The sequence below is a fragment of the Cinclus cinclus genome, chromosome 5 (genome assembly GCF_963662255.1).
Source record: "Cinclus cinclus chromosome 5, bCinCin1.1, whole genome shotgun sequence".
Taxonomy (NCBI): Eukaryota; Metazoa; Chordata; class Aves; order Passeriformes; family Cinclidae; genus Cinclus; species Cinclus cinclus.
This window is the reverse complement of record NC_085050.1, coordinates 28,273,432-28,288,494: the sequence shown is the minus strand read 5'-3', so window position 1 is coordinate 28,288,494 and position 15,063 is coordinate 28,273,432. Positions and strand designations below refer to the sequence as shown.

Sequence of the window (15,063 nt, the reverse complement as noted above, 5' to 3'; positions counted from 1 at the left end):
TATTTTATCTGTGGATGCATCAGGTTTTTTTTGTCCATATCAACATTGTGATTTAATTGCATGACTTCTAATTTTTCTTAAGTATTTACTATACCTTGTTGGAAAGGTAGTTTTGGAAATAATGTCCTATGACCTCAGTTGGACTTTGACAATGGGAATCCAAGAAAAGATATAATGCCTATATTATATATTATTCAGAACTAGAATTCAATTAGGTATTAAATGTTTTGTAGTAAAAAAATGCCAGTGAAAAGCTGACTTTTCTGAACTTCTTCTTAAAAATCAGTATTTTTCTATAAGACTTTGCACATCTATGGTTCCCTACACAGAAGTTAGATTGAAAATTATCAGAAAACAAATTACCAACCTTTCTCCACTCTTTCCTAATGAACTGTTCAATAAATATACATCTGAGAAAGTTCAAAGTCTTGAATGCTTGCAATTTCAGTAAGATCTGAAATTAACTGTAGTTGAAATCCACAGAGAAATTCTATCCTGAGATCTGGCCAATGCCTTTATAGTCCACTGTTTAATCTCTTCACTGGAGAGGGTCAGAGGAAAATGCAGAAACTTTGGAAGGCACATACATGACAGGCACCACAGCATTAGCTGTTGTGCAGAGTTACTATGGCCATGTTAGGGAATTACAGCCTGGTGTGAGGAACCAGGGAAAACATCCAATGGATTTAATATCTACACAACAAAATATTGATTGCTTTTCCTGCTTACAGACCAACACATAAACCGCAGATAGGCAAACAGTACAAAAAAAAATGTTTAAAGTTTTTATCATTATTTATTTTTAAGAAAACACATTCTAAAATGAAAGTATCTGTATTAAAAATAGTCTTCATTTTAGCCTAAGAATTGAATACCTTATCGATCAGGTTTCCTCCACAAATAAATTAGTGTTGTCTTTGTGAATTGATCAGTGAACCATTTGATGATAAGACAATTTGTACTAGAAAGACATGAAAGGGTTATTTATTAATTTTATTCTAGTTAACTAAATTCAATTTTTTAATGTTTGAAAGCTTTTTCAAAACTTCGTCAGAGATGTGAATTAGTATTTTCTTTCTCTAGCAAAAGTTATTGCCCCATTATGACAGAAAATGGCTATATGGCACCGGGAATCAACCAGTTATAGCCATGTTACAGAGCATTTTGCATTTACTGGCTATGAAACATACATTTTGCTTTGATTTAAGAATAACTTCAGAAAAACTTTCAGAGCATGAATGTTTTTATGAAATATTTTTCCTATAGCTTTATTTCTATGCAGCATAATCTTTAGCCTCCCACATCACATGAATGCCTCTGCAAGCATCCTGAATTCTGCTGTTTGATACATTTTCTTTTTATTTACTGCAGTATTATAATAATCCTTTTAGCCCTATTGCGCATTATAATGTGTGATCCCAGACTGAATATTGGGGGCTGTAATTTAGATTCAGATTCTGCTGCCTTTTCTGAAGCTCTAGAGCAGCACCGTTGTGAGTTGAGGCATCAGCAGAATCCTTTGATTCAATTATAACTTGGCATTTAATTGTGAACTATGTATTATTCTATAAATAAACCATAACAAATGGTTTAAAGCAGCAATCATTCCCAAGGAACATGAAATGTGAAGCTCCAGGCTACAGCTGAATCCACTGGTTCACATAAGAAGTAAAAGATCATTTCTTGTCTGGAAACTTGGCACAATGACTGCTAGTTCACTACTGTTTTTTCACACAAAAGTACACATCAATTTTGAATTCTGTAGATACTTGATTTTACTAGACATAAAAATGTTCAAATTGAGCCTGAAATACATAATTCTATAAAGATAGCAAGCTGAAAGGTCTATTTGATGGTGTCCACTCACTGGCCTAACAACTAAGTGTAATAGTTTTGACCATCCAGAATCACAGAATTGGTCAGGTTGGAAGAGGACCACAGGGGGGTCATCTGGTCCCACTTTCCTGCTCAAACAGGGTCATTCTGAAGCATGCAGAACAGGATTGTGTCAGATTGTTCCTGAATATCTCCAGTGAGGGAGAATCCATAATTTTCTGGGCAATCTGCGCTGGTGTTCAGCCACCCACACGGAAAAGTTCCTTCTCATATCTCTCTTTTCTGTGAAAGAGTTTCTGTCCATTGCCACCTGTTGCTTGGCACCACAAAGAAGAGTGTGGATCCATTCTCTGAGACCCTCTGCACAGATGCTTATAGGTGTTGGTGAGGTCCCTTCTCAGATGTCTGTTCTCAGTGCTGAACAGGCCCAGTTCCCTCAGCCTTTCCTCATAACAGAGATGACCCAACACTTTCATTATCTTTGTTGCTCCCCACTGGACCTGCTCCAGTAGCTCCATTGTCCTGAGGAGCCCAGAACTGGACACAACTGATGAACTCCTGATGTGACCCCACCAGGGCTGAGCAGAGGGGCAGGATCACCTCCCTCAGCCTGCTGGCAATGCTCTTCCTAAAGCCCCACAGGATCCCACTGGTGTTCTTGGCCACCAGGATGCACTTCTGGCTCACGGACAGTTTGCTGTCCAGCAGAACCCGAGGTCCTTCCCTGGACAGCTGCTTTCCAGCAGGTCAGTCCCCAGCCTGTGCTGGTGCAGGGGGTTACTCCTCCCCAGGTGCAGGACCCTGCACGTGCCTTCACTGAATTTCAGAATGTTTCTCTCTGCTCTCTCCAGCCTCTCAAGGCCCCTTTGAAGGGCTGCACAGCCCTCTGGGGCACTGACTGCATCAGTCCCTGAAGCAGAAGGCTGCTAAGTAGGCTGAGCTATTAGGAAGCTTGGGCAGCTGCTATGTGTCTTTGCAAGGGGCTTCTGTATAAGTTAGGCTCTGCACTTTCATTGCATCCTGTTGACTGTCAAAGATGAAGTCAATAAAAGGAGAAAGATGTACAGAGGCTTCTCATTTTTACAAATGTATTCATATTAATCACCTCATGTATGACCTTTTTCCTATTTACCGCTTTATGCCCTTGTATTTCCCGGTCAAATGAAACTGTTGCAGCATCATTTGTAGAGTGTATTTTGTTGTTTCTGGCAAAATGAGGTTGATCCCTCATGATGGTAAGGCTTATAGCTGTCACATTAAAAATGAGCAATACTCTTTAACAGACAAAGCTTACTCAAAATCAGTGTGGCAGACAAGAGGCCAAATTTGTATTTACCGTTTTAGCAGAGCACATTTAATGAAACACACAGACAGTATTATTTTGTAGTGTCTAAAAATGCATATAGTACTAACATTTGATCTATAATCTTATCCAGTTCTAAATCCAGGAGATGCATTTAACACAGATTAATAATTAAGATTTATTAATATTTAATAAAACTGCAGTGATCTTCACTTGTAAGATCAAATATCAGTACCATTTTAAAGCATTTGGTTGCATTTTTGTGGATGGTTTTTATGTTCTGAAACAGGAAATTTAAAAAAAGGACTTTAAATTAAGTGGATACACTGAAACTGAATTACCTTGTACATGCTGCTTGCCTTAACTACGGGAATGGCTGATCAAAGACAAAAACATGCCACAGATTAGTTTAATTCAAGCAAGTTATTTTTGTCTGAGATTAAATATATGCAAAAAATGTAAATGTTTGTATGCATGAATTGAATTCAATAGACAATAAGCAATGGCAGGCTCTAGAGCTCAAAGATCCACTGTTTATTCACCAAATATCTAATACATGTGTTGCATTTTGTTTTCAAAGCCTTTTTAATGGTATTAAGCAGTTGACTTCTTACTGTTGTCTGTGAAGAAGGAGATTAGTGAAAATGAAGGGAATTTTTTCTCTATTTTTTCAATTATAAGTTTGAAAAAATTCTATTAGGATGTTTTTACAGATACTTAAAGTACATAACACTCATTTTCAAAGCAGTTATTCAAGTGTAATTTAATTTATAGAAAAAACAGTGTTCCGTACCGGTTTACAATCAAAAATACAAAACTACAAAAGTAAAGCAATTTAGCTGTCAACACCCATATTTAAAATGTTTATTCATGGCCAAATTTTCAAGATCCACACCCTAAGGAATTTTATTAGAAAGGTAAAATTGACAATGAATAATTTATTATATATATTTTTTTTAAAAAAATAGTGTACCTTTTAAACTAATGATTATTTGATTGACAATAGAGGTTTTGTACTCTGTAAATTAAGCAGAACTATCCCGAGTACATTTTCTTTTTGCTGGATTGTGTGCATAAACCACAAAGAAGTCACATCTGTTCAAGACTGAATAAATTTGCAAAAATGAAAATCATTTCCATAACAGAAAGAATAAATACACCAGGAAGTGTTTTTCTTCAATAGGCATTCATATACTATATTGGGGTTAAATCTCAGAAGTACCAATATATAGTTTTGTGTATTAAATTTATTGAAATTTGTACTTAAAATGAAACCTTACCCTCACAAACACCTCTTTGGTACTGATGAGTCAAAACACAAATTCTTCCATTCAAGAATGAACTGTACACTTCACTATTGCACAGTGCTGTTTTAAATGTATAGATATTATTTTTCAATTCCCTTTCAATTGTCATTAGTTGTAGTCATAACATGGGGATGGGAATGGGAGCAATGCTGCCAGGGTGGCTCTGCTCATGTGGACCAGGTATAATCATTAGAAAGAGAACATTCATCACCCTCAGGCCTGAAGGTCTCATTTGTCTTGTGGTCAGCTGATCCTAGTATTATAAAGAATACATTTTTAATACACAGTTTGTACTAGATATGCTGGTCTTCTCTGAATATTTAGTATATTCAGTATCATCTCAATCATTACATTAATTTCACTGTTTAACTGTTCCTCAAAACTGTTAATGATTATGATCAATATAGTTCCAGATATTGTGCTGCCATATGCTTAAATTTTCCAGTATATATGTTATCAAGTTAATATTTTAAGTTTTCATTATGACTTTTTGCTCCTTTTCTCAGAACTATAATTTAGATTTAATGAAAGCCACAGATAAATGTTAGAATAAATGGTCCATGTGAACTAAAGTACTTCAATTTATCCTATAGTTCATCTTAACCTTGAATATTGAAACACATCAACATATGAAAATTACATAGTTGAATCTAGTGACCTAATCTGTATAATCCTCTTTGTAGGATGCTTCTAATAGCCTATGCAGAATAGCAAAAAGACTAAGAAAAAACCTTGCATTCCTATAATTCAGAGTAATTGAATGTTTAAGGGAATCCAAAAAGTTTCTTTATTGAGACATCACTGCAGTGTCTTCTCATACTGGTTGATTAAGACCCACCTATCAGATTTCCTTCTTTCACATTTCCTCCAGTTTCCTGCCATTTATTATCTACAATAAATCTGAAATTTGCCTTTGCAGCCCTATAGAACTGACTGTTTAATCAAAGAGTATGTGGATTCAGAAAATTCTTCATTGTCGATAACTCCTAAGTTTTTAATTTGGCTGTATGAATTTAAACTGTAATTTACTGTCTTGACTAAGACCCACTGGAGAATTTTATACAGGACAGGTTCATAGCTCCATATTAAAGGGCTTTTACGAGTATTTGATTTTTTTTCATCCCTACATATTTCCCACTGAAAGTTTGCTCCTTCAATTTAGGTCTTTGTTTTCCAGATAATCTGTATTTTCTGGTTTGCCTTCCTCTCCCTTTCCCTTTCAATGTTCAGATTAACAATACAGTCTGATGGCCAAATGAATGGCAGATCATTGTTAGGAAAAATTGTATGAAAAATAGTACCATTTTCCCATTCCTATCACATACACTACAGGCTGATTCAGTTTGGTACTTTAATTAGTCAGAAATCAGATCTACTTTTAAACATTATAGAATTAGTGTATTTGTACTAATATGCACATGACAAAGCAGTGATCTGGGATTTCTAAACCTTAAGTATTTGGAGAGAATGATGCCACTCAGCAGTCTGCTTTCCATGAAATAACATTTCTCTGAGTAGCTGCTGTGTTTTCCTTCTTGCAGTCTGCCAGTCAGTCTCCTACAATGTTTCAAGAATGGCTGAAGGCTTTGGTTTTATCTCTGCCTATTTATCTGCTGAGGAGTGAGACTCTCAGAAAGAGTATGACTGGCCTACTTTGCCTTGATGCACATGAGGTGTTAAATGGCTTATCTTATACCTCTCACAGCAAAACAGATTAGAGAAAGACCTTGTACATCCATTAACTACTGTCATATAGCAACAGTGCTCCCTAGAAACGTCATACTGTTTAATGCTTTGTCTTGCCACTTCTTCCCTTCTCTTTCGATACCTGGTAATATCAGGCATTAAGTAGTAAGTAGTTTAAGTTTTGCTAGTGTTGGAGGATTTTTCAGCCATGAATTTCAGTTTTTAGCAAATCAGAGGACAGGAAAGGTAGATCCTCAAATATGTATTATGTTCTCTGAAATTTCGAATGAATTGGACTACTCTGGTGGTATATTTGTATTCCTGCTTAACTAATAGAAAGCAATTATTGTTGCATCTCTAAATTTGATCTTTAATTTATAACCTTGACAGCATATGTACGAGGTAGATTTTAATACTGCCTTTAAATCATCTTTATTAATCCTCTTCATCTCAGGCTTCACCAGGGTGTAGCTATAGGGATGTGATTAAATTGGACTCACTGTGGCAGATATCGCCCTCTCAAGAAGCCAGTTTAATTTTCCTCAGACACCATACCCTAGTATGCACATTGCTGACCAGATGTTCTGGGATGCATGCTGGGACAGGACTTGATAGCTACCACGCAGGATTATGGTACCAGATAAAAGTATATTGTTGTACGTTACAGTGTGAAGTTTGTAAGTACCAGGGGGAAAGCCTACACAGCAATGCTTATAAAGATCATTTCATTTAATGAGTAAAATCACTGAGCTACACTGTATTGTAATGCACAACAGAGTAAGGTGTTCTGGATCAAAGTCTTGGAGCAGTACACTACAGAACACCTGCAACAATGAATTCCAGACATGTAGCTGTCCTGATGTAAACAAACGGAAAAATTATTGAGCTCACAGCAAATACAATAATAAAGTTCAAGAGATTTAACTCCAGCTAGATCTCTGACTCATAGGTCCTGTGATTTTTTGAGTTAATTCTTGTTTGAATCAAAATGTCTTTTAGAATCCATTTAATTTTGTTTTACAGATTTCTCATGATCCTTCCCCATCATCACTCCAGCTAAGCTGTTAAAATGCCCAGTCACACAATCTGCCAAAAGTATAAAGAGCTCATCTTTTATTTTGTTGGATTGCCTTGCATGTATGCCTTTTATATTCAAGTGTGTTTTATTATTGCATATATGATAGTGTAATGTCTCCAACTTCCACAGAAATAATATTTTTCTTATCTTCTTTGGTATTCCAAGTATATCAAGGTGTGCTGATTTTGGCTGGGATAGTGTTTATTTTCTTCACAGTGGCTGGTATGGGGCTGTGGTTTGGATTTGTGTTGAGCACAAGGTTGATAATATAGAGATGTTTCTTGTTATTGCTGAGCAGGGCTTACATGGACCCAAGGACTTTTCTGCTTTCTATAATGCCATGCTGGGGAGGAGACTGGGACTGCATGTGAAGCCGAGAGGTGACACAGTCAGGGCAGGTGACCTCAGCTGACCAAAAGGACATTCCATACTCTATGACAGCAGGCTCACTATACAAAGCTCCTAGGGGAAGAGGGAATAAGGGGGCCGGCATTTGGAGTGTTGTCATTTGTCATCCTAAATCACCATTACATGTGATGGAGCCCTAATCTCCTGGAGATGGCTGAGCACCTGCCTGCCCATGGGAAACAGTGAATTCATTCCTTAATTTGCTTTGCTTGTCTCCATAACTTTCACTACTAAACTGCCTTTATCTCAACCCATGAGCTTCCCAGCTTCTACCCTTGCAATCCTCTTCCTGATGTTTCTGGTGGGGGACTGAGTGATTGGCTGTGTGGTACATGGCTGCCAGCTGGGGTTAAAACGTGACACAAGGCATACTGAAAGTCAGTATTAAAAGTCCAAAAGGCCACTCAGATCTTTCTTTTTATCTCTATTTGCTAAAAGTTATCAAGAACTGCTGATTAAAAGTATATGATATTACTGGCTCCAGTTTAATATCCTGTTGAGTTACTGTTGAAATTGAAAGTATTTTATCACAGTCATGTTCTGACATCAATTTTTGATCTTTCTCCAAGTACAGAACTATGATGAGCATTATTTAGTACAAAAGATACATTTATACTTACATAGACCTTGGATTGTTAAATGTTACTGGATTTTTACGCAATACTATTGGTAATTCTACTATTACTGCTTTAATAATGGACCTGTTGTCATTTGGGTTTCTTTTCTTTTCTTTTCTTTTCTTTTCTTTTCTTTTCTTTTCTTTTCTTTTCTTTTCTTTTCTTTTCTTTTCTTTTCTTTTCTTTTCTTTTCTTTTCTTTTCTTTTCTTTTCTTTTCTTTTCTTTTTTTTCTTTTCTTTTCTTTTCTTTTCTTTTCTTTTCTTTTCTTTTCTTTTCTTTTCTTTTCTTTTCTTTTCTTTTCTTTTCTTTTCTTTTCTTTTCATTGCTTGTCACTCCATTCATTACTTTGTCCTTTGTTTCCTTCCCACTTCTTACCAGTTCCTAGTTTAAGTTTGTTATTGAACTCTTCTTCCCCCCAGTTATTTTGTTTTCTTATTATGTTTGCCACAGTTACTTCCACATTTGCTCCTAGCTGGGCTGAATGTTTTAACGTGAAATCTTTTTTTATTTTTCAGTTTTAATTCTCTCAGAACATTATTAAATTGCTCCCGACACTGTTCACAGTTCTTACATATGAAAGGATTTCTGCAGGGGTTATGACTAGTCATTTTCTCAGGTCCGTAATACTGGACTTTCCAAGCAACGTTGTGTGTATGTGTGTCTAAATACATAATTCCTTTGTTGTATGAGTTACAGAACAAAGATAATAATTTGCTGCATTTTAGTTTTGTGACCCCTTCCTCTAATTAGTCACAACGTGAATTAAAGCAAGCTTTGTGACATGCAGATGTCACCTTTGCCTCTGAGATTGTCCTTTTCTTTACCTTTTAGTGAATATTTCCTCCCATGCAATATATTACTGTGGGAGCTGGAGATCTTACAGTGATGGGGAGTTGTAGTATTTAGGGCTGCTTTGAGTATATTACCTTCAATAATTCCAGTCATTTACAATGCTTCTGTTGTGGATGGAAACATGAATATGCATCAATCCCTGTATGGAATTTTATCCAGATACTTATAATTTTTTTCCCAGCCTGCTATTCCTGACTTCTCTGCAGCTCAGCAGTGTTTCTGCACTGCTTTGATACCATATAACATTTATTTTATCATAAAATAATACTTGTCTCCTGTAGGAAAAAAAAAAAGGTAATACTTTCCATATCTTTCCATATTTCTTCAGGTTCTTTACAAGTACTGTGAACAGTGTGCTATAACAATGTGAAGTTGGCTTTGTTGATTTTAGATAGCATATAAAAAACACTAGCAAGTATTTAAGGAAGTCACCTTTTACTAAGATTTATAGTATTACCTCCAGAGCTTAAAGCCATGTTGATTTGTTATCTGTTGTCTGGAAGTACTTAGTCTGCTCCTAAGATAATGACTGATCTTTAGCTGTTATTTACTCTTTCCATTAATAAAAAATTGATTCTGAGCAGCTGAACACTCATCTGTTTGTGCCAGTAGAAGAGATGTAGTTTTCTGCAAATGTAAGTGTAAGTATTGGAGAGCTCAACAGAGATTCATGAAAGTTACTGGCATCTACAGTTTCATACTGACTCATGTTATTTCCAGTGGCAAATTTAAAAAAAAAAAAAAAAAAAAAAACACAATATTTTTTAATCATATTCAATGTTCAAAAACAAATATCTTGATGACCTTCTTGATAAGACTTTAACCTGAAATCTTTCCTCCTCTTACTTTAGGTCAAAGAAGCTCTTTATTTTGTAACCTCATTTAATTATTCCCTGGAAGTAGCTATTGTTAAGCCCCTACAATTTAGCACAGTTCAGCACATATTTCCAACTGCTTACAGGAGCACGCTGGGGAATGTGCTTTAATATCACTTCTCACTTATTAAAATACAGATTCTGCCAGAGCAAATATATGCTGCTGCTGTGTATGAATAAATGTTAATCATAAAATGTACAAGTGAAAATTCAGCCTATTCAAGAACATTACCAAAATGTTTTTGTATAATGTTTGTACCTGAATAAACATGTTATTGAAGCAATTGCATATATTGTCATAATGACTATTAGTGCAGAAATGACTACACAAGATGAAAAACAATAAATGCTGACAGCCTTTTTACTTTTAAAAATCAATTCCTAATATATATTTATAATACTTCTAATAAATATGTCTAAAATCTTAAATATATTTCTAAAAAAACCAGACCTGCCTCAAAGCACTTCTTTAAAATATGTCTCACTGCTGAAAGAAATTTATGTACTTCTTTTTTTTTTCTCACCCTTTTAGATATTTTTAAACGCAGATACAATCCGCCTGGGAAATCTACCGATGGGGTCCTTTTCATCTTCCTCCTCCTTCTCCTCCTCACCCAGCTCTTCAGCTCCTCGCCAGACTATCTATGAGCTCTGCGCCTGTCCCAATGGTAAACTGTACCTGTCCCCAGCAGGAGCAGGCTCCACATGTCAATCCAGTAGCAACATCTGCTTGTGGAGCTAGAATGACTCCGTTTTATCCTCACACCAGAATAGCCTTTTGTTACTATCCCTCTGCTTCACAGTTCAGTTTGGTTTCCCTTGTGACAAATCCGACGCTTCAAACGGCCTGCAGAGCAACTTCTTCCACTGTAAGCAGGAATACAGCGCTGCCTTCTCTTGTGGCTTGTGCTGCCACCCAACACAGAGATGGGAGAGAGATATCCAGAAATCAAAGTATTCTTCATCAGGAAACCGAGAACATAAAATCACCTTTTTTTTCCAAAAGGGACAATAACACAGGTGCCTTTGCTACTTGAAGTGAAGCACATAGTTTTAGATTTTTGCAGGACCTGGATATGAACTGCACATAAATATATATATATATAGAGAGAGAGAGTACATGATTTTACTCAAAATCTGATGGTGAGATGAATTGGTTCCCCCTGTATGATAAACAACTTAACTGTCTGAAAGCACAATTTTCCATTCATCTTTTTGGATGTTGTAAACTTTTATCCCTGAATTTTAAAATTTTAAAGCATTGTGTGATATTTGCTTTACTAAACACATTCAGTAAATGGTTTTTAATACAAAAAGAGACAGAATTCCTCCCTGAGTTTGATTTCTTTAAAAATGTGTTGTTAGTATTTGTCTACTAAGTCTAGGGTTTTGTATGCTAGGTAAATTTTGGAAGTGCTGAGCAATATTACTTTAAAAGCTAAAAGACATGCTCTTGTTTGTCAGATCTGAATGACCTTATATAATGTTTTTGTGGCCATTGCATGTGAAGCAATTACTTTAAGTAGAACATACAGCTTCTGTAAAAGAAGAACAGGGTAAAGAAGGAAATTCTGATGATATGTTTGTTGGTCAGTGTATTGCACTTAACGAGGTTCTTATAATTGGCAAATACAAAACCAGTAGAGAAATCTTCAAAGGTATATCTTGCCCATTTTCTGACTGTCTTACTGCTGTCACTTGAACACAGTACAAACATCAGTAGTAATGTAAGGTGTGACACTGAGAAGCAGTGCACAAACTGGCATGACATTCACATTTATTATATTTTCTTTTTTTCATCTGGTGCTGAGCTTTCAACGTAATAGTAGTATATACAAAACCACATTTTAAATGACATTCAGCATTAAAAAGTATATCAATACTACATTAGCAGGTCTGTTTCAGCCACATTTGCACTCAGACCTCACTACTGAGTTTCTTTTTTGACAAGTTTCCTGTGGGATTTCTTCCTTGTATCAATGTTCTTATTTGGATTGTTTGGTAATTGAAATCCTATAAAAATGCTTTGGTATGCTGCTGGTAATTTGCCACAGCATTAATTAACGAGAGTGTCTTGAAACTTGCAGAACCCGGGAAAGTAAAACAATAGAAAAGTGTTTTCTATTGTGGAAGATCGCTTGATTGTGTAAGGTAAGTGTGCCTTTTAATTCTATTCTTTAAATCACATCACCTAGCTTGTATTTTTAGAGATTTCTGAATCTAAGATCATGAGTGAAATGCGAGCTTTGGAAAAGTAATTCTAAAGGTGGGGGAGATGGTGCAAGGAGGGGTATTTCTACACATTTTTTAAAATATATTTTTAGAGGAAAAGAATGAAAATGAGCAAATCAGTACAGTGACTGCCTTGGCATCTTATTACCACCTAATAAGGTTGACTTTGTTTTCACTTCAGATGAAATTCACTCCTATGCAGAAGACCAGCACAAGACGTGTCAATGCCTTGACTGGTCTTGCCTTACCATTGGCCCTCTTCAGAGGTGTGAATTTTAACCCACAGCAAGAGTTCTTTATTTGCTGAGTTTAAGAGTTAAAGGAAGATTTTGAATTGATTATTTTATGTCTTCATAAGAAGGCTGTTAACAGCTGACTCGTTGTGCATTTGAGATTTTTCTTCTTCAAACTAGAAAATATTGCAAGAAAATATATTAAAACTTTTAAGATAGTAAGAAGGACAAAATGAGTTACAGATGACGAAGAACATGACAATAAAACATGAGAAGGTGTAGCTATACAGTACACCCTTATAACTATAGGGATATTGATGTCTTCTTATGCACACAAGTAATAGAATGGTAGAGTGACATTCATTAATTTCAGGAGGACAAGTATAAAGATATGTATGAGGACACATCTGTGTGTATGCATTATCTGTGCACACCTACATTCACCTGTTATTTAAAAGATGAACAAATATAGTGACTAATCTATTCGGTGAATTAAAATGTGGCTTCCTACAAATTGCATACAAGTAGCAAAAAAAGCTAAGGAGCTCTTTTTCTCCTCAAACAAACCTGGAGGATTACTTGCAGATACTTTGTCATGAATTTTCCACTGAAAAATTCTTATATGTTTGTTCTTCACCTTCTGAGATTATTTACCCGTTATTTATTTAGAAAATTGTCTCTGTTCACTGGATGGAAGGACCCAAACTTATTAAATTTCACACATACTTGGTTAGGAATGGGCAGGTAGGAAAACAAATATTTTTTTACCAGTTTAATTTTAACAGCAAGTCTGAAATAATTTGCCACTTTGTATGAAGAGAACTTAGAAGATATATGTGGATAGTACATTGGACTCCTAAAAAACAGTCAGTAAATTTACATAGCTCTGCACTGTCAGGATATTCATTATTGGAGTCTCATCAATATGAAGTAGAGTATATTTAAGAGCTTCAACAACCTATGGGGATAGAATAGCAAGTTCTCATAATGTCTTAATATTCTGGTGAATTTCATAATAATGATGTTTTACTTTAAATTCGTTGAAAACTGTAAGAAGGGAAGAAAAGAAAACAATTTTTATTTCAAAAAGTATTTCTAGCCCACATGATTTCAGGGAGTATTGGAGAAGTGATTTCAATGCATTAACCATACTGAAAATTAAGATGCCATCCTTATGTCAACAACGAAATATCTGCAAAGATCTTATTGGCTACATGTATTTAATATATATGATAGATTTATCTCCTGCAAAAAAAATATTTGTGTCATATTATAGGATACTGTCTCTTTCTTGTTTAAAAAAAAAAAAGAGAAGAGAAAAATAAAAGCATCAGGCAACATCTCTGAGCACTGTTAGCTGTATGGTCTGTATTGCAGTGCTTTCATTGGTTCAATGTTAAGACCAAAGACAGACACTTCTATTATATCCGACACTATGACACTGCTGTTTCTACTAATTCTGTTGGAATGAAGAGATTAAAAGTTGTAATTACAACATGAAATGTAACATAGTTTAGATTTGTGCAGCATTTTGAGCTGTAGATTTTCTCTTTTTTCCAAGGTTTAAATTTTTTGTCAGTGTCTTGCAATTACATTACTATTCATGCATATTGGGGTCTTTTGGTATTACTAAGAAAACATGCCAAGAAATAGTTTCTTTGAAGAGAAGTTATACTGGTTTGCTTGCAAAATTGTCTTGACTGGATAAAAGAATTCCATTTCAACCATTTTAGATGCAGAGGGTTATTAAGTCTGGAAGATACAGCCATAGATGTCTAGAAGAGTTTAATGAAGGATGTTTAAGGTATTTGGTTTGCTGGCACAATGTATCTTTTAGGGATTTTTCTGTTTTATTTTTTGTTTTGCTTTGTTTTTAGATTCCAAATAATTGCTAAATAAAAAACAAATTAAATACCTTTAGACTATGGAATTGTTATCAGCTGATTCACTGTAATGCACATGAAAGTTGGATGAAAATCAGAGTGTTGTATTGTTTCAAACACTACTCAGTAAAGGTCTGTTAATCTATTTTGTTTTGTAACCTTCATGTTAATGGTGTTCTTGTATATAGAAGTATATATAAAAAAGATGAGAACTATTTTCTTACACATACTATGCAATACGTTTGTAGAACTGTAATATTACCAAAATTACAAAAGCTGTGCTTTTGTGCCCTCTTGCTTTATGTAAAAAAAAAAAAAAAAAAAAAAATCTTTTTTCTATTTAATGGACTGTATTAAAACTGTGGATAGCATTATTCAAAAGTAGTACACTGAAACTTTTAAGATTTTAATTTTTTTTACCTTTTTTTTTTTTTAATGAAAATAATAGCAAGGTTTTGGAAGTTGGAAATTGCTTTTCCTTGGAAAGCTAGAACCTTTTCAGCACGTAATTAACACTGTCAGTTTGAAATGTCTCCTGTAGTTCTTTTGTTTGGTCTTAGCATTTCCATCTGGTGCTACCATATAACCATAAATAAATGTGGTACATTAAACAGGAAACATATCAGAATTAATTTCAAGAATATTCAAACTAAGGGTGAGAAGAACATATACAATAGCAGATGAGAAACTTTTAGATTTTCTGTATATTTTTATTTTATTTTAGTTTACATTTCCTTACCTCTGTCGACATT

General features: G+C 35.0%; 1 protein-coding gene across 1 annotated transcript in view; it reads left to right on the top strand.

Moving 5' to 3' along the window:
* Positions 1–10,705, top strand: part of SGCZ (sarcoglycan zeta) — a 176,860-nt gene extending 166,155 nt beyond the window's left edge. The window contains 1 exon segment of the mRNA XM_062492813.1: positions 10,496–10,705. Within this exon segment, the coding sequence (XP_062348797.1) occupies positions 10,496–10,705 (210 nt within the window).
* The last annotated feature ends 4,358 nt before the right edge of the window (positions 10,706–15,063 follow it).